The 27555-nt window shown below is 43.5% G+C and overlaps 1 protein-coding gene across 5 annotated transcripts in view; it reads left to right on the forward strand.

The window, feature by feature from the left end:
* ZNF341 (zinc finger protein 341) overlaps positions 1–27555 on the forward strand; it is a 71160-nt gene that overhangs the window by 17300 nt on the left and 26305 nt on the right. For 4 of the 5 annotated variants that reach the window (XR_010319244.1, XM_064275985.1, XM_064275982.1 and 1 more), the window contains exons 3-10: positions 3098–3294; positions 10228–10377; positions 13308–13559; positions 14031–14226; positions 15651–15741; positions 17345–17538; positions 19539–19729; positions 22585–22793. Coding sequence is in view for 4 of the 5 variants with exons in the window: in XM_064275985.1 (XP_064132055.1) it covers positions 3098–3294; positions 10228–10377; positions 13308–13559; positions 14031–14226; positions 15651–15741; positions 17345–17538; positions 19539–19729; positions 22585–22793 (1480 nt within the window). In the remaining variant the exon portion in view is untranslated. Of the gene's footprint in view, positions 1–3097; positions 3295–10181; positions 10378–13307; positions 13560–14030; positions 14227–15650; positions 15742–17344; positions 17539–19538; positions 19730–22584; positions 22794–27555 lie in introns of those variants that run through there. The other variant, XM_064275986.1, reaches the window with a different exon arrangement.

The raw sequence follows: 27555 nt of genomic DNA on the forward strand, positions 1-27555 counted from the left end.
GGAATCAGCTCAACAACAACAGGTTATATAGGAAGAAAGAGCCCTGGTGGCACAGTTGTTAAGCACTCGGCTGCTAACTAAAAAGGTCAGCAGTTCGAACCCGCCATCTGCTCCTGGGGAGAAAGATGTGGCAGTCAGCTCCGTAAAGATTTGCAGCCTTGGAAATGCTATGGGGGCAGTTCTACTCTGTCCTATAGGTTTGCTGTGAGCCAGAATTGACTCAATGGCGATGGGTGAGTATGTAAGATGGGAAGTTAAGTGGTCGGCTGCTCACTGAAACGTTGTTGGTTCAAGCCTACCCAGTGGCTCCTTGGGAGAAAGTCTTGGAGACCTGCTCCCTTAAAGATTATAGCCTAGAAAACCCTAAGGGGCAGTTCTACTCTATCACATGGGGTTGCTTTGAGTCAAAAATCGGCTTGACGGCACGTAACAACAACATATGAGATGGGGAGCATAGACATTGAGGAGCAGCATGTCAGGTGCTTGATACAGTGCGTGGTCTACAGTAGGCCCTCACAATGAGTGGTGGTGGTGTTGTTAGGTTCTGTCGAGTTGGCTCCAACTCATAGCGACCCCATGTACAGCAGAACAAAACTGCCTAGTCCTGCGCCATCCTCACAATCGTTGTTATGCTCGAGCCCATTGTTGTAGCCACTGTGTCAATCCATCATGTTGAGAGTCTTCTTTTTCACTGGCCCTTTACTTTACCAAGCATGATGTCCTTCTCCAGGGACCGATCTCTCCTGAAAATATGTACAAAGTATGTGAGACGTACTCTCCCTTGCTTCCAAGGAGCATTTGAAGGTGTCAGTTCTTCTTTGGTCTTTCTTATTCATTGTCCAGCTTTCACATGACTTAGGTCAGGTGTACCTTAGTCTTCAAGGTAACATCTTTACTTTTCAACACTTTAAAGATGTTCTTTGCAGCAGATTTGCCCAATGTAAATTTTGATTTCTTGATTGTTGCTTCCATGGGTGTTGATTGTGGATCCAAGTAAAATGAAATCCTTGACAACTTCAATCTTTTCTCCTTTTATCATGACGTTGCTTATTCGTCCAGTAGTGAGGATTTTTGTTTTCTTTATGTTGAGGTGTAATCCAGACTGAAGACTGTAGTCTTTGATTTTCATCAGTAAGTGCTTCAAGTCCTCTTTGCTTCCAGCAAGCAAGGTTGTTTAATCTGAATATTGCAGGTTGTTAATGACTCTTCTTTCAGTCCTGATACTTTATTCTTCTTCATATAGTCCAGCTTCTTGGATTATTTGCTCAGCGTACAGATTGAATAGGTATGGTGAAAAGATACAACCCTGACGCACACCTTTCCTGACTTTAAGCCACACAGTATCCCCTTGTTCTGTTCGAATGACTGCCTCTTGATCTATGTACAGGTTCCTCATGAGCACACCTAAGTGTTCTGGAATTCCCATTCTTTGCAGTGTTCTTCATAATTTATTATGAATGCCTTTGCATAGTCAATGAAACACAGGTAAACATCTTTCTGGTATTCTCTGCTTTCAGCCAGGATCCACCTGACATCAGCAATGACATCCCTGCTTTCATATCCTCTTCTGAATCTGGCTTGAATTTCTGACAGTACCCTGGTGATACACTGCTACAGCTGCTTTTGAGTGATCTTCAGCAAAATTTTACTTGCGTGTGATATTGTTTGATAATTTCCACATTCGGTGGGATCACCTTTCTTGGGAATAGGCATAAATATGGACCCCTTCCAGTCGATTGGCCAGGTAGCTATCTTCCAAATCTCTTGGCATAGGTAAGTGAGCACTTCCAGTGCTGCATCCGTTTGTTGAAACATCTCAGTTGGTATTCTGTCAGTTCCTGGAGCCTTGTTTTTCACCAGTGCCTTCTGTGCCATCAGTTCCTGATCATATGCTACCTCCTGAAATGGTTGAACTTGGACCAGTTCTTTTTGGTATAGTGACTCTGTATATCCCTTCCATCTTCTTTTGATGCTTCCTGAGTCGTTTAGTATTTTGCCCATTGAATCCTTCAATATTGCAACTCAACACTTGAATTTTTTCTTCAGTTCTTTTCAGCTTGAGAAATGCCGAGCATGTTCTTCCTTTTTGATTTTCTAACTCCAGGTCTTTGCACATGTCATTATAATACTTTACTTTGTCTTCCAGAGCCACCCTTTGAAATCTGCTGTTCAGCTCTTTTACTTCATTGTTTCTTCTTTCGCTTTAGCTACATGACATTCAAGAGCAAGTTTCAGAGTCTCTTCTGACATTCATTTTGGTCTTTTCTTTCTTTCCTGTCTTTGTAATGATCTTTTGCTTTCTTCATGTATACTGGTGGCATAGCTTCCAGCATGACAGCAACACGCAAGCCCCCACAGTATGACAGACTGTCAGATGCATGGGCGATATTAACTGTAGCTAATCATTCATTTTTTTTTTTTTTTTTAATCATTCATTTAGTTTTTCATTCATTCAACAAAAATCCATTGAGGACTCCCTATGTACCCAGGAGATATTGTAGTTATGCAAAGGAATAAGACGTGTTTCCTTCCCTTGGGGGGGGGTCACAGTCTGGTGGTGATGAGAAAACTATGATATTGGAGGTGGGCCCAGAGCGAGGAACTGATGGCCACTGGCTTTGGGGAGACTTCCTGGAGGAGGTGACATCTGAGCCTCACCTTACAAAATGAGTTGTATTGAGAGAGGCACCTTGGCAGGGGGACCAGTGAGTACAAAGGTAAGAGGGAGTGTGATCACGTGGCCAATTTGGGGACTGGTGAATAAATTCAGGCAGGATAAAGATTTTGGATTTCTCAACTTTGAAGCGAATCCACTTTACTATATCCTGATTTCTAATCATTTGAAACATAGGTGCACCTGGCTGGATATTCTTGTAGGTGCCTGTGTTGTTTTGAAAGCTCTTAGGAGCACAGAGTTGATGCTTGACATGTGTGTGTTGAGTCACGGGATGCCATTCAGATTTGCCCTTCTCATGGCCCAGCTGCAAGTCTCCTCCCGTTTCTCACTGCGATGCCTCTGACTTGTTTTTGCTTTTTGTTTTCATTATTCCCTCTCCTGCTTCTGCCCCTTCCTGCTCCCCTGCGGTGTGACCCCTAGATGATGAAGATGTCTTTCTCTGCGGGAAGTGTAAGAAGCAGTTCAACTCGCTGCCGGCATTTATGACCCACAAACGGGAACAGTGTCAGGTGAATGCCCCGCCCTTAGCCACGGTCTCGCTGGCCACCAACAGCATCTATACCCCTTCAGCAGCACCCACAGCAGTTCAGCAGGCCCCACCTCCTGCCAACCGCCAGGTATTTATTCGTTTGTTCACTCATTCATTCAGCAAGTCTTTTTTGGGCACCTATTATGTGCCAGGTACCATACTGGGCACTGGGGGTACAGCAAGGGACAAGACAGACCAAGTCACTGCCCGTGTAGAGTTGGGTGAGATAGATTGTACAAAACATGTATAAATATATACTTATGTGCAGAGGGGTAGGGAATGCCAACACAAGGGTGTAGGTTTTGCCATTTTGTATATGGTGCCCGGGAAAGGGTTCTGTGAAGAGGCGACATTTAAGTAGAGACCTATGGAGGTGGGGGAATGCATCATGCAGCTGGTTTGGGGAAGAATGTTCCGGGTAGAGGGATCAGTGAGTGCAAAGGCCCTGGGATAGGAGTGTGCTGGGTTTGTTTAAGGAACGGTAAGGAGTTGAGAGTGGCTGGAGCTGAGTGAGCGAGGAGGAGAATGGGAGGCACTGAGGTAAGAGAGGCAATAGAAGGATCCTAAAAGATACAGTGGGCCCATGGGCCATGCTGAGGACTTTTACTCTGAGTGAGATGGGAGCCATTGGAGGGTTTTGAGCAAACGAGGGTCATGGTCTGGTTTGTACTTTAACCACGTCACTCCAGCTGCTGCTTGGAGAATAGATTTATCCATTCTGCATTAGGGGGCTGTTGTATAAATCCAGGCAATGGATGATGGTGGCTTGACCAGTGAGTGGCAGCAGAGGTGGTGAGAAAGGGTAAGATTTTGTAAATATTTTGAAGGTGGAGCCAACAGGGTTTTTGAATGGATTGGGTATGGGTGTGAGATCAGGAGGAGTCAGGGGTGACTCCAGAGTTAGAGCTGCCACCAAAATGGAGAAAACCATGAGGAGCAGATTTTCGGGGGACACCAGGAGTTCAGCTGGATATGCTGGGTTTGAGATGCCCATTGGTTCTCTCCATGGAGGTGGCAAAGATGCAGACAGACTTACAGACAAGTCTGGAGGTCATAGGTAAGGACCAGGCCAGAGTTATCTGGAGAAGCTTCCGAAGTCCTTAGTCCAGAAAACAATTCTGGATCAGAGACGCCCTGAGTGGAGTTAGGGGACTTTTAGAGGGATTAAAAAAATCTCCCTCATAAAGGAGATTGGGCATATCGTAGGATGCTAGGCGAAGGGGCCGTATTCCCCTCTGGCTTCCTTTTCTATCCTTATTCCTTTAATACATTGCCTTCCTCTATTGTGTAGATAGAATTTCTTCCATCAAAATAAAAGCATTCACCCCAGGACCTATAGAACATGTAGACGGAAACTTTTCAAGTTGCCACAGACATCTTCTAGCTAGAAACCAGGAGTTCTTTTCTTATTTTAGAATTTTTCCCCTGGTGCACAATCTAGAAGCACAGTTCCAGGGTTAGATGATATGGCATTCTCTCTCTCTGCTTCCCAGAGGGCAGACCAGTTTGCACTGCCTGTTGGCCTGCACTCTCACTGGCATTAGCTATTTTTAAAATACATAACCTTGGTCTATTCTGTCTCTCTTTCTTTTTTTAATTATAAAAGTAATTCAGGCTCCTTGTAAATAAATAAATAAAACACTAGTATAGAAAGTAAAAAATATCTTTCGCCAGCTGTGGTTACCTGGAAGTACCACCATTACGCATACATACCAATATCCACAAACGGGTAGTATTTTTTCCTTTTAACGTAAGGAGGACTGTATTACGTATACTATTCCCCCAGCCTGCTTTGTTCATTTAACGAGATATTGTGACCCTCCTTCTCCGAAGGTTCATTTCTCTACCTCATCCTGGGTTCAAATCTTAAAGTGTATACAGTAAATATTAAATCTCCTCTTGCTTTAGAGGGAGCTAGAGTAATATTATTTAGGTTATTTCTAATTCTTTATAATCTCAAATACCGTCATTTAACTCTGTGTGTGTTAATAGGCATGGGAACACCCTCCCTCCATTTATAAAAAGGTAAATGTCTCCTTACAAGCCCACCTGCTAACTTAACTTTTATTCTTAGGGGAGGCCACATCTTCCCACTCGTGGGTTATCTTTCACAGATTGCGTTTTCTCATCTGTAAACAGAAAAAAAAAAATGACTGACGAGGGGATATGGTGAGGATTGAGACCATTGGGAAAGAACTGTGCAAACATAAGGTTTAAGATAAAACAGAATATCGTGATTTTTCTCACTCCTTGATTGTGAGTACCACCCTCCTGCCCTTTTTTTTTTCTCAATAAAAGGAGAAAGGGAAGTCCCTTCAGTTCTGAGAATGGGAATAGCTTTAGAATGCAAACAGCTGGTTATGAACAAACACGAAGCCCCTCCGGCTTCAAGTTACATGGATGAACACAATGTGACTTCTGGGTTTTTATCTCAGCCTAATGCATGTGACATAAAGACGTAAACAAGCCAGAATCTACATGCTCTCTTGGCCCTAACATGGGGCCTTTTCCAACCTGCTTGGGCTGCCTGGAACATCCTATATCTGAACAGGGATTCTGGGTTCTGAGGCTTAGTCACTGCTGCCCCCAGAGTCCCCACAGAGACAGGTGACCCAGGAAGATGCTAAGGGCCTATCAATAAAGAAAAATAAGCAAAACACCCTTTACATCTACTGAGAGGAGCAGGCACTGCACATTGGCACTTTGTTGTGAAGTCTGCCTTTCATCCTTGCATACTCTGAACAGTATTATTATTTTTGTTACTACTTTGTATGTTTACAAGTAATACACATTTCCTTTCCCCTTTCAAAAAGTTGGAATGTTACAAATAAAGGTTCCTTTGGCACTATTCCTTTCTCCTCCCCTCAGGTAGCTGTTGATGGATATCTCTAGAGAAGCAAAACCAGTGAAGTGTGTATGTGTATATATATATAGAGAGAGAGAGAGATTTATCTCAAGGAAATGGCTCACGTGGCTGTAGAGGCTGGCAAGTCCCAAGTCCATGGGTCAGGTGTCAGGCTGGAGGATTCTCCTGACTCACATAGCTGCAGGGGCTGAAGAACCCAAAATCAGCCGGCAATATGACAGGCCACTGGCTCAGGTCCCAAGAACCAGAAGTCGGATGATGACAAGCCAGATTCAGAATCCAGAGCAAGCAAGCAAACTGTGCTAGAATGTCTATAGGTATATATATGTGTGTGTATATATAGGATGCAGGCCACACCCCTGAGGAAACCCTCCCCTTACAAGTTGATTGGCTGATCACATCAGATCACATCCTAGAAGATGACTACATCATTACATAACTGCCAAACTACATCATTACTATAACTGCCAAACCACTGAGAATTATGGCCCAGCCAAGTTGACACACAAGCTTAACCATCCCAGTCCACCCTTTGTCTACTTGGCACCTGTACACATCTCCTTAAACCATATACAGTCACTAAATAAAGACAATTACAAAGTCATACTTGCATCTAACATGATACACCAAACACGCATACAACTGAAAACACACTAGCCCTGTTTACGTCTTATATAAGTGAAGAAAACAAAATTATTTGACACATGCATAAGGAGGAAAATACTCAACAATTACAGTCTTCCTTTCTACAGTTGGTCACGTGGTCATAACTGGTGTTTCGAACTACTCTCTTTCACCACCCGTTCCATATTCCCTTTGCCCTCAGCAAGCACTTCAGCTGGTGTGGCTCTTTGCCTGATGGGGTGACCCAAACCTTTCACGTACTTATTTAAGTTCCCACAGAAGTTATATAGTATCGTTGTTTAGAGGGAGTCCCTGGGTGTTACAAATGGTTTAAGTGCTCGGCTACTAACTGAAAGGTTGGCAGTTCAAATCCGTCCAGAGGTACCTCGGAAGAAAGACCTGGTGATCTGATTCTGAAAGATCACAGCGATTGCAAACTCGGTGGAACGCAGGTCCACTGTGACACATGTGGGGTTGCCGTGAGTTGGAATAGACTTGATGGCAGTTGGTTTATATACATATATATATATATACATATATATATATATATATATATATATATATATATATATATATTGTTTTAGGTTTTAAAAAATGTTGTTAGGTGCCGTCAAGCCAAAGGTATGCATGACCCCATGTACAACAGAATGAAACACTGCCTGGTCCTGAGCCATCCTCGCAATCATTGCTATGTTTGAGCCCATTGTTGCAGCCACTGTGTCAATCCATCTCGTTGAGGGTCTTCCTCTTTTTCACTGACCCTACTTTACCAAGCATGATATCCTTCTCCAGGTACTGGTCCCTCCTCATAACATATCCAAAGTCTGTGAGACAAAGTCTCACCATTCTTGCTTCTCAGGAACATTCTGGCTGTACTTCTTCCCAGACAGATTTGTTCGTTCTTCTGGCGGTCCGTAGTATATTCAGTATTCTTCACCAAGGCCGTAATTCAAAGGCATCAGTTCTTTGGTCTTCCTTATTCACTGTCCAGCTTTTGCTTGCATATGAGGTGATTGAAAATTCCATGGCTGGGGTCATGTGCACCTTAGTCCTCAAGGTTACATCTTTGCTTTTTAATACTTTAAAGAGGTCTTTTCAGCAGATTTGCCCAATGCAATGCATTTTTTGATTTCTTGCCTGCTGCTTCCATGGGTGTTGATTGTGGATGCAAGTAAAATGAACTCCTTGACAACTTCAATCTTTTTCTCCATTTATCGTGATGTTGTTTTTTGGTCCATGTCTTAGGCTGGGTTCTCTAGAGAAGCAAAACCAGTAAAGCATGTAAATAAGTATATATAGAGATTTATGTCAAGGAAACGGCTGACACGATTGTAGAGGCTGGAATGTCCCAAGTCTGTGGATCAGGATAGAGGCTTCTCCTGATTCACATAGCCACAGGGTCTGGTGAACCCAAGATCTACAGATTGGAGAGCAGGGCTCTTGCTTACAGGCAGTGAAGATCTACAGATCCCAAAATCGGCAGATAAACTGCTAGCTCAAGTTCCCAAGAACCGGAGGTCAAACAAACAGGAGGCAGCTGCAGGATCCAGAGCAGGCAAAAGCCAGAATGTCCGCTTATATTTGGATGCAGGCCACACACACAAGGGAACTTCCTTGCAACTGGTTGGCTACTTACAGCAGATCCCATCATGGGAGTGATCACATATAAACACTGAGAATCATGGCCCAGCCAAGTTGATACCTAGCCTTAACCATCACAGTCCATTTGTGAGAATTTTTATTTTCTTTATGTTGAGATGTAATCCACAATGAAGGCTGTAGTCTTTGATCTTCATCAGTAAGTGCTTCAAGATCTCTTTGCTTTCAGCAAGCAAGGTTGGGTCATTTGCATATCACATGTTGTTAATGAGTCTTTTTCTAATCCCAATGCCACATTCTTCGTCATTTAGTCCAGCTTCTCTCATTATTTGTTCAGGATACAGTTTGAATAAGTATGGTGAAAAGATACAACCCTGACGCCCACCTTTCCTGATTTTAAACCACATAGTATCCCTTTGTCCTGTTTGAATGAATCCCTTTTTGTCTATGTACAGGTTCTTCATGAGCACAACTAAGTGTTCTGGAATTCCCATTCTTCACAATGTTATCCATAATTTGTTATGATCCACATAGTTGAATACCTTTGCACAGTCAATAAAACACAGGTAAACATCTTTTTGGTATTCTCTGCTTTCAGCCAAGATCCATCTGACATCGGCAGTGATATCGCTCATTTCACATCCTCTCCTGAACTTGGCTGGAATTTTTGGCAGTTTCCTGTCTATACATTGCTGCAACCACTTTTGAATGATCTTCAGCAAAATTTTACTTGCGTGTGATATTAATGATATTGTTCGATAATTTCCACATTCTGTTGGATCACCCTTCTTTGGAATGGGCACAAATATGGATCTCTTCCAGTCGGTTGGCCAGGTAGCTGTCTTCCAAATTTCTTGGCATAGATGAGTGAGCACTTCCAGTGTTGCATCTCTTTGTTGAAACATATCAATTGGTATTCCGTCAATTCCTGGAGCCTTCTTTTTCGCCAGTGTCTTCAGTGCAGCTTGAACTTCCTTCTTCGATACCATCAATTCTTGATCATATGCTACCTCCTGAAATGATTGAAAGTCAGCCAGTTCATTTTGATACAGTGACTGTGTGTTCCTTCCACCTTCTTTTGATTCTTCTTGTGTCGTTCAGTATTTTGCCTGTTGAATCCTTCAGTATTGAAACTCAAGTCTTGATTTTTTTCTTCAGTTCTTTCAGCTTGAGAAATGCCAAGCGTGTTCTTCCCTTTTGGTTTTCTAACTCCAGGTCTTTGTACATTTCATTATAATACTTGACTTTGTCTTCTGGAGCCACACTTTGAAATCTTTTCAGCTCTTTTACTTCATTATTTCTTTCCTTTGTCTTAGCCACTCGACGTTCAAGAGCAACATCCGTTTTGGTCTTTTCTTTCTTACCTGTATTTTTAATGACCTTTTGCTTTCTTTATGTATGATGTCCTTGATGTCATTCCACAACTCATCTGGTCTTTGGTCATTAGTTAAAAAATGAGAATATATAGTCTATGTATTATCATGAGATTTGCTTTTTCACACAATACCTTTTACTGTCTATATAGTATTCCATCTATGACTATATTGCCATTTTAAAGTTCATTCCCCTATTGATGGACATTGAAGTTATTTCCAGTTTTTCACTGTTATAATCAAGACTGTGCGAATACTCTCATTCACGGACTTGCTGTGGACACGTGTGAGGGTTTCTCTGAGACGGATATCAGGAAATACAATTGCTGGGTCACAGGCTATGTGACTTATAGGGAGATGAGACTTGTTCTCCTCATTTGGTAGATGAAGAAATGGAGGTTCAGAGAAGTGGTGTGACTTGCCTAGGGTCATGCAGCAGGGAGCAGCAGAGGAGGGAATAGAACTTGGGTCTGTGGAACTCTGGAACCCAGATATTTTGCATCATTCCCTCAGCTTCTTTACAGGGCTGCAGACATGTCCTCTCTCTGTTGCTGCCCAGATCTCCACATACATCACAGTGCCCCCGTCCCCGCTGATCCAGACCCTGGTGCAGGGGAACATCCTGGTGAGCGATGATGTGCTCATGTCCGCCATGTCGGCCTTCACGTCCCTGGACCAGCCCATGTCCCAGGGCCCCCCACCTGTGCAGGTAAGGAGGAGGCAGGCTTCTCACAGGGTCTTGATTCCAGGCCTACACATTGACTTCTGTGGATTCACAATCTTGGTGAAAGAAGGGGGCTTGGCCCCAGCTCACCCCACATAGAGAGGGGCTGTCAGCTTTACCCTTGGCTGGCCCTGCTTTGGGTGGGGAAGCTGCCACATTCAGGAAGGGACCCAGAACCTGATTCTGGGGTTTCACAACCATATTCCAGCTATTTTGTGTATATATGTGTGTGTGTGTGTGTGTGGTAAACATATACGTAACAAAGCATTTACCATTTCTACTGTCTTCACATGTACCAATTCAGTCAGCACCCTTATCCATTCCCAAATTGTTTCAAACAGTCAAGCTGTTTTGACTCCTGTTTTTATTCTTTACAAAAGTGGCCCATGACCATTAGAAAATACACAAAATGAGAGTAAAAAAAAAAAATTTTATCATTCATCTGGAAACTGAAGAGTTTCCATGGCAATTAACTGCCGTGTGTAATTCTTGGCTGGATCAGGAAAAATAAAAAAACTACAAAGCTGAGTATTTTGGATAATAGTATTGTATCAAAAGGATCCCTGGTGGTGCAATGGTTAAGTGCTTGGCTGCTAACCAACAGGTTGGCAGTTCCAGCTCACCTAGCTGCTCTGTGGGTGAAAGACCTGACAATCTGCTTCTGTAAAGATCACAGCCCAGGAAACCCTATGGGGCAGTTCTACCCTGTCACGTGGGGGCACTATGAGTCAGATTGACTTCACTGGCACCTAACAACAACAAAAACACAGTATTGTATCAATGTTAAATTTCCTGAGTGTGATCACTGAATAGCAGTGTGATAAGAGAGTATCGTTGTTCTTACGAGGTAAATACTGAGTACAGTATTGCAGAAAAGAGCAGTATGATTTTTATAACTGACTCTGAAGCAGCTCAGAGAATATATATACACGTGTGTTACATATGTATGTATATATGTACATGTACATATACATGCATACGCACGCACACATACAAAGCGAATGTGGCAAATGGTAATAATTGGTGAGTTAGGTGAAGTGTGAAGGATGTTCAGTGTACTCCTCTTGCAGCCTTTCTGTAGGTTTGAAATTTTTCAAAATACAAGTTGGGGAAATAAATAAATAGGTCTTGACTGCTAACCAAAAAGTCGGCAGTTCGAATCTACCGGCCGTTCCTTAGAAACCCTATGGGGCAGTTCTTCTCTGATCTATAGGGTTGCCATGAGTCAGAATTGACTCAGTGGCATCAGGCTTTTGGTTTTTAAGCCTTTTATACCCCCTCCAAGGAGCCCTGGTGGCACAGTGGTTAAGTGCTTCAGCTGCTAACCAAAAGGTTAGCAGTTTGAACCTACCAGCCACTACATGGGAGAAAGATGTGGCAGTCTGCTTCTATAAAAAAAATATATATATATATATATATGTATATAAAGATTACAGCCTTGAAAATCCTGTGGGGCAGCTCTACTCTGACCTGCAGGGTTGCTATGAGTTGGAATTGACTCCATGGCAACAGGTTTGGTATACTTTTCCCACCTAGAGATAACACTGCCAAAATTTTGGTGTCTAGCTTTCCTGTCCTTTTGAATACAGAGATATAAATAGCTTTTTATATAAATATATTTATAATATGCATATCTATATAAATGGGTCATGTTATATGTACTGTTTTAAAACTTGCTTTTATTACTCTGCCTTTCTTTTAATGTTACTCTGTCTATGGCTATAACTCTACATTAGCATTTCCTAAAATGCCTCTGGAAACAGTGGCTCCTTGGGATTTTCCAGGAGAAAAAGGCTGCCTGGTCAAACCAGCCCAGGATGAAGGTGTTCTCCTCCCCCTGCTCTGTCCTGGGCTGTTTCCTGCAGTAAAGAAATACTTTTGATTTTGTCGACCCAGATTTTTTTCCCAAATGTACTTGGCTGTAGAACCTCTTCCCCAAGGAACAGCTGCAGTTAATAGGAGTACTCGATGAAATACTGATTAGCATTGTCATTTTAATATCTGCAAATTATTCCATCGTATGGATGGACCATCTTTAATTTAGCCAGGCTTCTATGGATGGACACATCGATCATTTCCATTTTTTCCTATTATAAAAACCACTGGAATAACCATCCACAGATATTTTTGCTGACCTGTTTGATTATTTTTGTAAAATAAATTTGTAGAAGTCAGTGGCTGTGTTTCAGGGGTCCTCAATCACCCGCATATTCAGGGACTCTCTAGAAGGATTCACAGGCTTTGGAAGCAGTAGTACTGCTGGCTGGCATATTACAGCCAAAGGGTACACAGTAGGATCAGCTGTGGGGAAAGACTCATCAGGTGGGGTCTGCAGGAATCCAGGTGAAATTTCCACAGTTCTCTTTCCTGGGGGAGAGGAGAGAGGCTGCACAAGACCCATTTCTTCCTCCAGTAGTGGAGTGTAGCAATATGTGCACAATGTTTCTGCCCAGGGAAGCCTGCTTAAGTCTCAGAGTCCAGGGTTTTTATTAAGGATTGGTCTTGCAGGTGAGCGGTCACAATGGCTGAAATTCCAGACTCCCAGAAGGGAAGGAGGTGCTCACCATAAATCACATTGCGTGTACAAACAATGTAGGCAAGCTGGTATAGTATGGTTCCGTCCCACATGTGGGTGAAACAACCTTATCAATGTAGGGATGTTCTAAAAGCCAAGTACTCAGAGCACCACTTAAGGGCCAGTCCTACAAGCAGACCCTGCTAAAGACAGCAACATCAGGCCTGCTATGTTAACTCTTTCCTGCACAGGCTGGGTCATTTCCGTGACTTTCATAGAGAAAAGGGAGAGCAGCCTTTCAACATGGCTGACTAAAGCAAATGTCTTTCCTCCCTGATAAACAAGGCAGCTGCTATCAAGAGGCTATGCTGCTTTCCTTTTCTCTTCATTTTGATTTCAGAACAGCCTGAACATGCATTCTGCGCCCAGCTACCTCACCCAGCCTCCGCCACCTCCTCCGCCCCCTCCGCCACTGCCCCCACCCCCACCTCCCCAGCCCCCGCCACCCCCACCCCAGAGCCTAGGCCCCCCTGGGCGTCCCAACCCTGGCAGGAATGGTGTGGTAGAGGTGTACAGTGCCACTGCGCCCCTGGCAGGAAGTGGAACGGTGGAGATCCAGGCATTGGGGATGCAGCCCTACCCACCGCTGGAGGTGAGCAGAGGTCAGGGGTGGGGAGTGGGGAGAACTGGTCACGGTCATCATGAGTAACCTTGATCTTTCCTGAACACCTACTGTGTGTTGCGGATACTGTGGGCAGCAAAACCAGACCTAGTCCTCACAACAACGCTATGAAAGGGGTACTTTGATTAGCCCCAATTTACAGATGAGGAAACTGAGAAAGAGATGTTAAAAGATTTGCTCAAAGTCACTTAACTGATAAGTGGCACAGTCAGAATTTGAACCTAGGCAGTCTAGCTCCAAAGCTGCATCTGACCTGTTGGCTTCATGAAGTTCTAAGGGGTCTTGGGAGTGATTGTGGTGTCTGAGCTAGGTGGAGGGGTTAAAATGGTGGCTATAGGTGAGGAGTGGCTGAGATCAGCCTGGGCCACGGTGAGGGTTCCTCTGGCTGGGACAGCTTTTCCCTCCCTTCCCAGGACTCTTTACTTGACTGTACTGTCCTAGGTGCCAAACCAGTGTGTGGAGGCTCCAGTGTATGCCACCCCTCCAGTGTACAGCCCGGGCAAACAGGGATTCAAACCGAAAGGACCAAACCCTGCTGCCCCCATGACCAGCGCCACTGGTGGCACGGTGACCACCTTTGACTCTCCACCAACACTGAAGACCAGACGGGCCAAAGGTGGCAGTGGACTCCCAGAAGGTGGGTCCCCAGCCTGCCATGGGTGTCCTACCTCAGCATCACTCTGTCCATAGGGTGCTTAGTTCTGGTCTTTCATTTTATGATAGTTAGGATTAAGTTTGGCTGTGTGTCATGGAAAATCCAAACTAACAGTAACTTCAAAAATAGAACGCTGTTCTCTCTTGTGTAAAACAAGGCCCGAGGCAGGCAATCTGGCTGTGACTGTATGGTCATCAGGTACCGTGTTTCTTCTGTCTTTCTGAGCCTCCATCCTTAGTGCATGGCTTCTTTTATCAGGGTTCCTTTTTGTCCAAGATGGCTGCTGGAGCTCCAGTCATTGATTGCATGTTCCAGGCAGTAAGAAGGAGGAAATGCAGGACAAAAGGGGGTGCCTCCCAGCAACATTAGCTCTTTGCGGTGGTTCTAAGTGATACTTTTGCTTGCATCTCATTGGTCAGAACTTAGTCACATGGCCATATCTAGCACAGAGGAAGCTGGGAAATGTCTTTTTTAGCCAGGCATGTTGATGTTCCTATTAAGCAAGGAATTTGTAAGGAAGGAGGAAGGGGAGAGTAGATAGTAAGGAACTTGTGAGAAAGGAAGAGGGGGAGAGTAGATATTGGGAAAGCAAACAGCAGTATCTGCCACCCGTTCGGAGATGCTAAGTATGGAGGTGGAGGGGAGAGAAACAGAATTTTTCAGGGCCTTTCCAGTCAACTGATTTCCTCCTTCCACAAATACTTGTTGAGCATCTGTGTGCCGGGCTTGGCGTCAGACATTAGGAGCCAGCATCTTGGTCCGTGATTCCTCTGCCCTCACGTTATTCACAGTTTAATGAGAGAGACAGGCAGGGAATAAAGAAATATTTATGAGTTGTGGAATTGTGCTGGGAAGGAGAATAACAGGATACAGTGATTGAGAATAGCTGGGGAGGGGCTGGGAAATGATGTTACTTGGATAGAAAAGACCTCTCTGAGGATGAGAAGAAAGCAGCCTTATGGATATCTGAGGGACAAGCATTCCAGGTAAGGGAAAACAGCAGGTGCAAAGGTCCTGAGGTGGAGCTATGCTTAGGGTCTTCTAAGGATTAGCGTGGAGTCCACTGCACTTGGGTGGAGAGAACTGATGAGGTTGGCAGGAAGCAGAGGATACTGAGGCCTATAGACTGTAACAGGTTGGATTTTATCCTGGAGCAGAGGGGAGCCTTTGAGGGGTTTGTCCAGTTCTGTCAACCAGAACATGTCCCGGGTTTTCCTCTCCTGGCACTGTGAGAAGCTCCCCAGTGCCTCTTCCCTTGCGTGTCCGGGGGTCCAGATCTTCCAGGGTGTGGACTGTCTGGCCCCAGGTCCAGAGGTGGAGTGCCTGGATGGTGCCGTTGACTCCTCAGCTGTGTTCCCGGCCTCTGTTTCTCTTTTCCTGCATTCTCTTTTCATGTTCTCTTTCAGCTGCAGGAAAGCCAAAGGCTCAGAAACTCAAGTGCTCGTACTGCGACAAGTCGTTCACCAAAAACTTTGACCTACAGCAGCATATCCGAAGGTACCTGGTGGGGCAGGTGGCCCCTGGGAAGCCCTGGCCAGGGGCCCTGTGCAGTGGAAGCCAGGCTGCCTTCCCGCCCACCAGTCCGGGTGGTGGGCAAGCCCCCATCTGTCCTGTCATGGTTTTCAGGCCTGTGGTCCAGGCCAGGATGGTTTCCCCTCTTATCTCGCAGGAGCAATGGGAAGGCTCTGTGAAAGTTATGGTGCCTGTCCACTGCAATGGAGTGGGTAGAGCAGTGGGAGATGCACTTTCTTTGAACTGATAGTGGCTTTGCCGGCATGTAAGGGGTGCCTTATTCGTCACCTCTGCAGAAAGGGCTGCCCTTCAAGCTCTTTGTTCAGCTCAGGGCTACCCATGATTCCTCTTGCCCCAAGAACATATAAGGAGCAGTTTTTCCGTCTGTAAAATGGAGGGGTAGACTTGTTGAGTGTTTTGCATAGAGTGAGATACATTGGGACATGAGATGATTTTAGGTGGTTCATGGATATGGTATTGAAAAGTTCTTAAAGATAGAGTGAAAAAATGATTCCCTTTTCAATTTCTTTCCATCCTTGGAGAGTCAGTGGAAAAAGGCTCAGTATGGAGCTAGTCTGTCTTTAACATCTCTCACTTGGTAATCTCCTTTTATAACAAAGAAAGAGAGAAAGGGAGCCTCAGGTTCTAACCGTAGAAGGCAACGGTTTCCCTCTAGACCAGGGATTTTCAGCCTCGGCATTACTGACATTTTGGATTAGATAATTCTTTGCTTGGAGGGAGGTGCTTATGCACCGTAGGGTGTTTACCATATCCCTGGCCTCGGTCCACTAGATGGCATTAGCACCTCCCCTCCTCCCCCGCCTCACCTGTAACAACCAAAAGTGTCTCCAGACATTTCCAAATGTCCCCGTGAGGCAAAACCAACACTGGTTAGAACCACTGGCCTAAACTAGTGCTATGCAATAGAATTTTCTGCCATGATGGAAATACTTAAGCCTGTGCTGTCCCATATGATATCCACTAGCTATATGTGACTATTGAGCACTTGAAATGTGGCTGGTGTGACTAAGGAGTTGAATTTTTAATTTTATTTAACTTAAAAAAGTTAAATAGTCTCATATGACTTGTGTCTACCGTTTTTAGACAGTGAAACCATAGATCTTATTAACATTGATATTTCATTATTGCATTTGTTTTTTAGTTACTTTTTATTTATGACAAGTAATTTTACATATATAATAATGATAGAAAGCTTCCTTTTAAAGTTGTTTTAAGTTTTCAAAACCTTTTAAAAAAAGTGAGTTGATTTGAAGAAAAATATTAAATAATAAGTGTGTTATATCATCTAAGATGTTTTCTCCTGCAAATAACAGAAATCCTCATTTAAATGGATTTAAACAATCAGGAAATGTATTATCTCACAGTGGGAGATGACCACAGGTCAGGTTTATTCAGCAGCTCAGCAATGCCATCAAGAGCCCAGAGTCTTGTCTGCATTCCTCAGCATGAGGCCTTGTGCTCATAGTGTCACGATGGTTGCCAGCAGCATCTGGTAGCTGTGAGCACCTGGACTGAGGCCATGTCTCTGTCCCTGCAGGAGGGTCCTGACAACCTTTGTCTCCCACAGCCACACTGGTGAGAAGCCCTTCCAGTGCATTGCGTGTGGCCGTGCCTTTGCCCAGAAATCTAATGTCAAGAAACACATGCAGACCCACAAGGTGTGGCCCCCAGGGCGCAGCGGCGGCACTGTCTCTCGGAACTCTGTGACCGTGCAAGTCATGGCCCTGAACCCCAACAGGCAGGAGGACGAGGAAAGCACAGGTGGGTGGAGGTGGGGAATGCCACCCTGCCTACACTTCTCCCCTGCAGCCTCACATGTTTTGTTGGTAGCTGTGTGCCCCTGAGTATTCATCCTCCTTGACCTCTCTGGCTTCATTCTAAAGCTTATATGTAAAATGAGGCACAGGATAAAAGGAGGGACAATAAATATACCATATGGGTGGCATTGCTGTATTCTTATACCATGGCAGACATCATTAATCAACCACCTATCTTTACTACTGAGCCTGAATCCCACCTCAGAATTTATTCTTAATACTTTGCTGAAGGCAGTCTTTGACCTCTGTGGACAGATGGTCTCCAAAGCCGTTCATACTTTGTGGGTTTCTCATTTGAGCCATCACTTATCCTTGAGTAAATGGTCCTGTCTCTGATGTTGGTTTAGCCCCCTTTACATGGGGGAGGAAACTACCAGGTCTAGAGAAGAACTGTCCAAAAATGTAATATGAGTGACACATGTAATTTAAAATGTTTTAGTAGCTACATTAAAAACAGTAAAACCAAAAAAGGTGAAATTAATTTTAATAATATATTTAACCCAGCATATTTAAAAAAAAAATTTCTTTTTTTATTTAAAATATGATCACTTAAACATTTAATATAATTTTTTTATAATTTATTTTTGTTGTTGAGACTGTACACAGCAGAACATATGCTAATTTAATAATTTCTACATGTATAATTCAGTGACATTAATTACGTTCTTTGAGTTTTGCAACCATTCTCACCCCCCTTTTCCGAGTTGTTCCTCCTCCATTAGCATAAACTCACTGTTCCCTAAGTTTCCTACCTACTCTTTCAAGTTGCTGTTGTCAATTTGATCCCATATAGATAGAGCTTGAAAGAGCACAATGCTCAAGGCAGACATTCTTTACTAGGTAATATAAATTATTGTTTGATTTTAAGAAGACTTCAGGAGATATTTTTTGTTTAAAGTTTAAAGATTATCTCATGGCAGTAGTTTTGGGAATTCATCCAGCCTCAATGGCTCCAGAAAGTCTAGATTCCATGAGAATTTGGAATTATGTTCTGCATATTCCTCCTTTGATCAGGATTCTTCTGTAGAATTAAATCATTAATGAGGTATCTTGCATCCTTTTTTTATACCAAGTTTTCAAAATGTAGCGTGCATTTTACATGTATGGCACATCTGAAATTGGACTAGCCACAGTTCAAGTTCTTAGTAGGCACATGTAGCTCATGGCCACCATATTGGAAAGTACAAGGCCAGAGCCTGAGCCCTTCCTGTGCAGCCCAAGGATGAGGAATACCAGCCACATGCTGGCTACGAAGGGAAAGTTTTGCTGATCAAGCAACGTGTGGCTGCATTTATATGACCTCCTTCCATCAGCGTTTCCTGTTGGAACTAGCCATACTGTATGTTTGGCTATTCCATATGTGCCCTCTGAGTTCTTGTGAGCTCTTTGGGGAAGAAACCATTTCTTTCAAAATTCTATAATGTCTAGTACCAAGAGTTCAACCATTTAGCAAACATCTGTGAAGTCCTCCTGTGTGCCAGGCCACTGGACTTACAAAGATGAAGTCCCAGGCTCCTGGTCACATCATTAATTAACCACCTATCTTTACTGCTAGTGAGGGTGGGACAACTTACAAATGATTATAATTAGAAGAGGGAGCTGGGGAGGCATTATAAGTATAGCTAGGAAGAGCGTTAGGACTTCTAACGACCATGAAGAGGCCTATAGGGTCTGAGGGGAAGAGCAGGGAGGGGGCTTTGAGGCAACAGCTATTTATCCACCAGTATGCAAGTATTTCAATATTTTATTATCTGGAACGGCTGTATCAGTACATACCAGCTCAATATGCCTTGAATACAGTGTCCAGCACCCAGCACATAGTAGGTGGCTGGGTAAACACAGTGGAGCATGTAGTAGGTGCTCTGTGGATCCTTCCTCAATGCTGTGGTTCTCTGTCCTGACTCTGCCCTTCTCAGTGACTTTCCTCCCTGGCTTTCTCCATAGGGTTGGGCCAGACCCTGTCAAGCACCCCTCAGGCCCAGGCCTTGCCCACAGCAGGTGAGGATGAGGGGGACAAGCTGGAGACCAAGCAGGTGGTCCTCATTGATAGCTCCTATCTGTGCCAGTTCTGCCCCAGCAAGTTCAGCACCTACTTCCAACTCAAGTCTCACATGACCCAGCATAAAAACGAGCAGGTAGGTGGTTGGCAGGCAGCCACAGCCATCCTGTCATGAGCCTGGCTGATGATGGGGCCTTGAATGCTGCCTAGAAAGGGATGGGAGTCGAACTCAGTTGCCCTGAGATGTCCCCTTACCACCCATGATGGGTCAAGCTTCCTCTACCTGGATAGGGCCAGCTTGCTGCCCTGCTGTGGTGCCAGCCCCGGGGAGAAGGCTCTCCTCTTGAGGGTCGTTTGATGAAGGTCAGGTACAGGAAATATTCATAATGCCCTCAGAAGATTCAATGTCTAAAAACCTACCTAAGGGGATTTAGGGCTGCAGTATTTTTTGTAATTGAGATGTAATTCACCTAACAAGAATTCACCTTTTTAAAGCATACGTTCAAGTAGTTTTCAGTATATTCGTAAGGTTGTGCAGCCATCACCACTATCTAATTCTATAACACTTCTATTACCCCAGAAAGAAACCCTCTACCCATTAGCAGTCACTCCCCACTCCTCCCTGTCCCCAGCCCCTGTCTCTATGGATTTGCCTCTTCTGGACGTTTCATATAAACTGGACTCATACAGTGTGTGACCTTTTGTGTCTGGCTTCTTTCACTCAGCATAACGTTTTCAGTGTTCATCCATGTCATAGCATGTGTCAAAACTTCTTCCCTTTTTTAAGTTTTTTTACTGTATTCCTTTTCATGGCAAAATACTATTTCATTGTATGACTATACCACATTATATTTATCCATTCATCAGCTGATGGATGTTTGGGTGGTTCTGCTTTTTGGCTATTATAAATAATGTTCCCACAAACATTCATGTACAAATTTTTGTGTGAACATACGTTTCAATTCTCTTGGGTAGATACCTAGGAGTGGAATTGCAGGGTCGTGTGGTAACTATTCTAGTCTTTATTTTATTTTAATTTTTATTGTGCTTTAAGTGAAAGTTTACAAATCAAGTCAGTCTCTCATACAAAAATTTATACACACCTTGCTATATACTCCTAATTTCTCTCCCCCTAATGAGACAGTACACTCCTTCCCTCCATTCTCTTTTCATGTCCATTCGGCCAGGTTCTGACCCCCTCCACCCTCCCATCTCCCCTCCAGACAGGAGCTGCCCACACAGTGTCATGTGTCTACTTGATCCAGGAAGCTCATTCCTCACCAGTATCATTTTCTATCCCAGTATCATTTTCTATCCCATAGTCCAGTCCAATCCCTGTCTGAAGAGTTGGCTTTGGGAATGGTTCCTGTCTTGGGCTAACAGAAGGTCTGGGGACCATGACCTCCAGGGTCCTTCTAGTCTCAGTCAGACCATTAAGTCTGGTCTTTTTACGAGAATTTGGGGTTTGCATCCCACTGGTCTCCTGCTCCCTCAGGAATTCTCTGTTGTGTTCCCTGTCAGGGCAGTCATCAGTTATAACTGGGCACCATCTAGTTCTTCTGGTCTCAGGCTGATGTAGTCTCTGGTTTATGTGGCCCTTTCTGTCTCCTGGACTCATAATTACCTTGAGTCTTTGGTGTTCTTCATTCTCCTTTGCTCCAGGTAGGTTGGGACCAATTGATGCTCTTTTTTTTTTTTTAAATAAATGTTATTATTATTTTTTTCCTTTATAAAAGTACCAAGGTACCCAAAGTAGAATTAGAAAATTCAGAAAATTAAAGAATGTATTTACTGTGTGCTCCATGCTCTGCTAAATGCGTTACTCAATATTTGACTTAATTCTCAAAACAACCTTAGAGATAGGCATTCTCAGTATGTCTATCTTACAGATGAAGAAATGGAGGCTCGGAGAGGTAAAGTGACCCGTCCAAAGTCTCACTGCCAGTAAGTGACCAAGTGAGGATTCAAAGCCAAGTCAGTTTGACTCCAAACCCCATGTCGTTAACCACCTTGCAATACATCCTCCTGAGAAAACAGTCATCGCCCGTAATCCCGCAATCCAAGAAACAACCCTGGTCGTGCAGCACAAAATCTAGTCTATTTTTTTGGAGCTTCTGTATTTTTTTATTAACAATTGGGGTCATGCATACACATATAATTTTGAATTGTGCCCCTTTTTTTGAGATAGCCTTTTTTAAAAAACTTTATTTAAAAATAATTATAGATCTACAAGAAGTTGCCGAGATAGCACGGAGAGGTCCCCTGTACTATATGAGAAACTACTATCTGTATATAAATTTATCAGTGAAAAAAAGGAATACTCAAACAGGATCACCGAGTTAGACCCACAACTGCTCCGTGTCCTACAGGACAACAGAAGCCATTAGCCTTTGGGGTTGATCTACCTGACAAAATTACTTGCTTCTGACCAGTTTTCTACAAGTTAGCATTTGACTTTACAGCCTGGATCCTAATCGGTAGTAAATAGTGAGTGAAAACAAGCTGCACACCCAGAGATGGGTCTTAGGCAGGCTTGTTAGGCAGTACTCTGAACAGCGGTTCTCAAAATCGGGCCCCTGGGCCAGCAACATCAGCATCACTGGGGCACTTACTTGTTAGGAATGCACGTTCTCAGGCCACCCAGACCTGCTGAATCGGAAACCCTGGGAATGGTCCCTACAGATTTGTGGTTCTGATGCTTGTTCACATTGGAGAGCCACTACTCTAGCATGACATTGACAGGACATCAGTAGTCCTTTCACCATATTTCCAAGTTGCGGATAATTTTTATAAACGAGTTCCTGCCAAGCAGAGCATGAGACATGGGCCACGGGGCCATAGTGGCAGGCTTAGAGGAAGGGACCCTCTAATCAAAATAAAACTGGGGATCCAGCAGCAGGGCAACGTATATGCCTCAGGGTAGGGGGCAGCGGTGGAGGCAGTTCTTCTCAGCCCCTGCCTCCCCTCACCTGCGCTGCATCTTCCTTTCAGGTATACAAATGTGTAGTCAAAAGCTGTGCCCAGACGTTCGCAAAGCTCGACACGTTCCTGGAACACATCAAGAGCCACCAGGAGGAGCTGAGCTACCGCTGCCATCTCTGTGGCAAGGACTTCCCCTCGCTGTACGACCTGGGTGTCCATCAGTACTCCCACAGCCTGCTGCCACAGCACAGCCCCAAGAAGGACAGCGCCATCTACAAGTACGTGTTCGCCCCACTTCCGTCGCCCCGGGCGGGTGGGCAAGGAGCCCAGCTGCTATGGCCTTGGTGGTTTTCACCCTCCTCAGAACCAGTGAAACACTTCGGAGGGGAAACTGAGGGTCCAGGTTGGGGTTCAGGCTGGCAGCAAGTGTTCTGGGCCTCGCTGACCCTTCTCACATCATTCTTCAACTTGGCAGGCATTTATTGAGGAAGGAAGGCCCTTTTTATCCTAAAAAAGGGAAATCAGTATTTCCTCATTCATACTAGTAAGAAGATTGGTTTTTTTTCTAAACTAAAAGAAGTTATGAAAATATTATTTTGTCTAATACCCTACAAAATTCAGATTACAATTGAAAGTGTACACTGATGCTTAGGCTGTAAAAAGAATGACTAAACATGGATATAAAAGCAGACATCATAAAAATAAGACTAGTTTGTTTTATAATCTATAAAATTTAGATCAGAATTAAAGCTGTATGGTGATTTGTAGACTGAACAAGGAGTGGATCAAGTGTAGATTTTATTTGGGGTCATTTTTTCAGACAAAATTATATGATAGCTTGATGCACTGTCGTTCATGTCACTGTAGCCTCTTCCATGCAGTCATAAAGAGCGTCCCCTTTGCAGAAACGTTGAAGGAATAAACCCCTCAGTTTTTTCACATGCTCTATATACACACATACATACGTACATATATATACACATACATACCTATATAATTTATATTATTTATTTTTGTTGTTGAGAATCTGCACAGGAATACGTACACCAATTCAACAGTTTCTACATGTACAGTTCAGTGACATTGATGTCATTCTCTGAGTTCTGCAACCATTCTCATCTCCTTTTCTGAGTTGTTTCTACCCCGTGAACATAAACTCACTGTCCCCTAAGGTTCCTATCTAATCTTTCAGATTGTTGTCTGTTTGATCCCAGGTAGATTGCTCTTAAAAGAGGATAATGCTCAAGGCTGACATGCTTTGCTAGTTAAGCTGAACTATTGTTTGGTTTTAAGAAGACTTCAGGAGGTATTTTGGTTTAAGGTTAAAAGATTATCTCAGGGCAATTGTTTCAGGAGTTCATCCAGCCTCCATGGCTCCAGAAAGTCTGAATTTCATTGCCACATGCTCTTTTTTTTTTTTTAATTTATTTTATTTTTGTTGTTGTTGAGGATATACATAGCGAAAAACATACGCCAATTCAAGTTTCTACATGTACATTTCAGTGACACTGATTACATTCTTCGAGTTGTGTAACCATTCTCACCCTCTTTTTCTGAGTTGTTCCTCCCTCATTAATATAAACTCACTGCCCCCTAAGGTTCCCATCTCATCTCTGGAGTTGCTGTTGTCAGTTTGATCCCACAAAGACAGATCTTAACAGAGGACAATGTTCAAGGCAGACATTCTTTACTAGTTAAGCTAAAATTGCCCCGTGCTCTTAATCCTTAGATCTTCAAACCATTCTCTGGTGCTATTGATCCTGCCATCCTTGTTAAGTTTCTCTTCCTTGATTTTTTTTGTGGGAGTCCCTGTGCCAGACCGTGCTCCGCCGATGGTATTATTTATAGATATCAAATGGCACTTCCACGACTTCATGAAATCCCGAATTTTTACTCTGCAGTCATTTTACAGTGCATCTACCTGATGTGGTCTGGAAGCACCTGCTCTACCAAGCCCAGGACATAGCATGGGGATCGATGTTAGAGAAAAACCTGGGGCGTGTTTGTCTGGGCACTTATTTCAGTTCATTAGTGACTATTTTCATGTTAAAATGGCTTTCACTTCCCTGTAGAGACTTGGCTCATGACCTGTACTAATGGGGTGCGCAGTAACTCCTGGGTGAGATTTCTGGAGTTCAGAAATACATGAAATACAGACCTTGAGCTTGCAATGTATAGGCTGCTCAGGGAGATAGGCTTGTCAACAAATGCTTGCCATATACTGTGATCAAATGCTATCATATCGATGTATATATGAATTATAAAAGTATTGTGGTGGTGTGCAGAGTAGGGAAGCTGTCCCAGGAACAGTAATTTATGAACTGGGTTTTGAACGATGAGTAGGAGTTTTCTAGGTAGACAAGGGCTGGGGTGGAGTCCCTTCTAGCAGAGAGAATAGCAGGTGCAGAGATATAAAATAGTAAGCTGTATAGAATGGAAGTGGGAGGGACCTGGAAGAGAAAGTGAGTCCAGGGCATGAAGGGCCTTGTAGCAATCACACAAGATTTGAGAAGTTGGTAGGGGGAACAAGAACTCGAGAAATAGAGTATAGGGCAGTTGCCCTGGGGCAGATTGGGAAATGGGGCCAGAAAGGCAGGGAAGTCAGGCAAAGGTGTCTGGGCATTTGTACTCAGGGAACTAGTATTGCTGTTACCCTGTCAGCCTATGGATTATCTGTGAGTTTCTGTGGCTGTGTTGCCCTCTCAAGTGAGATGCCAAGTGAAGGGAAGGGAACACTTACTATGCGCCAAGCTCTAACTTAAGGACATTGATCCCTGCGATCCTGGGAGTTAGGAAGTCTTTTCCCCATTTTGAAGATGAGGACCTTGAGGTGCAGAGACAAGTGACCTGCCCACCAGACGTAAGCACAGAGCTGGGATTTGAGCCCAAGTCTGAAACCTTGGAAGCCTCACAGCACTGATCTTGGGGTTCGTAGGTTGAGGGTTAAGCCCAACACTGACACAGCTCTGTGCATACAGTCGGTCACTTCTCCCAGGTTCCCTTGCTGGGGTCAGAGTGCCAGGAGGCCCTTTGTAGCTGTTGGAGCTGCCATCTTGGTCCAGTGATCAGGCCCAAGGAGGCAGACCACCATCTGGATAGCCTGAGGTTGGAATGGTGTTATGGGTAATGATAAAGCCTTTGAAACCAGCTTGCCTATGTGTTAATTCTGGCTTGATTGCAAACCTCTTGGGTGACTTTGGGCCTCAGTTTCCTCATCTTTGAAATGGGAATAATGATTGTACCTCCCCTATTAGATTCTTTGTAAAGATCAAGTAAGACGAGTATGAGGCTTTTAGACGTGGTGCCTAGAACATAGTAGGTGCTCAATAAATGTTATTGCAGCAATTATGATTATTTCTATTATTTAGATATAGGTTTGGCTGCATGCAACAGAGACTCGGAATAACAATGGCTTAAACACGGTTAGAGTTTCTCTCTCACGGAAATATCAGAGTGGGTATGGTAGCTTCATCACATTTTCAGAGGCCCAGGCCCTGTCGGTCTGGTGAGTCTGTTCTCCTCACCCCCAGCTACAATGCCTTTGCCTGCTGTCTCCTTGAGGTGCCTCCCAAACCCCCCAAATGAATTTCATGCATGCCAGTATATATGTACTACATACTTAATTTTTTCATTTGAAAAAGGTTTATTTTTTTTTCCTAATTACAGAAGTAATGCATGTACAATACAGAAAAGAGGATAAAAAAATAAAATAAAAAATACAAAAACAAAACCTTACCATCCAAAGATGATCACTGGTACTTCTTGATATATGTCCTTTGATATATATCTGTATAAAATATGTATAACCCATTGCCATCGAGTCAATTCTGACTCATAGTGACCCTACAGGATAGAGTAGAACTGCCCCATAGGGTTTCCAAGGAGCGCCTGGTGGATTCGAACTGCTAACCTTTTGGTTAGCAGTTGAGCTCTTAACCACTACGCCACTGGGGTTTCCAAAATATGTACAGACCTCTGGATATAAATATAAATAAATGTTACAGGCTGTATTTTGAGTCAGGTCATCCCAAACACAGTCACTGAATTTGGTGAAAATTCATCATGCTGTCTTCGTGTTGCACAACTTCCAACAAACAGAGTGAAACTTAAGGAGGTCATTCTATGCATTTGTTGTTGTCACTTAAAACTTTTGCACATAAAACTATAATATGGACATCTTTGCATTTTAGCACAAACAAACCTACCTCATTCTCTTAAACAGGTGCTTAGTGTTCCATTGCACATGGATCTGCCTTAATTTATTTAACCTGTCCCTTGTTGCTGGATAGTTGGGTCATTTCCAGTTTGTTGTTATTATAAATGATGCTACAAGGAACAGTTTTGGACCTATATCTGTGCTCATTTGTATGTAAGCTTCTAGAAGTAATTTTGCAGGGTCAAAGATCAAAGAGGGTTTAAAAAAAGATTAATTACCTACTTCAAACAATAGTATATGCACACAGTACAACTATAAAAGGGCCTAGAGTTAAAAGGAATACTCAGTCCACCCTGGCCCACTTCCTCATTCCATAGGCAATCACTTTAAAAAATGTCCTTCTTAGACTTTTTATTTTGAAATAATGTCAAACTTACAGGAAAGTTACAAGAATAGTACAAAGGACTTCCATAGGTACCCCTCACCCAGATTTCCCAAATGTTAACTTTTTAACCCCTGTTGCTTTATCATATTGGGAGCTATTTGAGAGTAATATGCAGACATGATGTCCCTTTACCCTTTAGTTTTAGTGTGTTGTTAGGTGGCATTGAGTTGGTTCCAACTCATAGCAACCCTATGTACAACAGAACGAAACACCGCCTGGTCCTGCGCCATCCTTACGGTTGTCGTTATGTTGGAGCTCATTATTGCAGCTCCTGTGTCATTCCATCTCCCTGAGGGTCTTTCTCTTTTTTGTTGACCCTTTACTTTACCACCTTTAGTGTATACTTCCTAAAAACAAGGATAGTCTTACATAAGCACAGTATAGTTGTCAAAATCAGGAAGTTAACATTGATACAATTCTGCTGTCTAATCTACAGACC

This window comes from Loxodonta africana, chromosome 24, assembly GCF_030014295.1.
Source record: "Loxodonta africana isolate mLoxAfr1 chromosome 24, mLoxAfr1.hap2, whole genome shotgun sequence".
Lineage (NCBI taxonomy): Eukaryota > Metazoa > Chordata > Mammalia > Proboscidea > Elephantidae > Loxodonta > Loxodonta africana.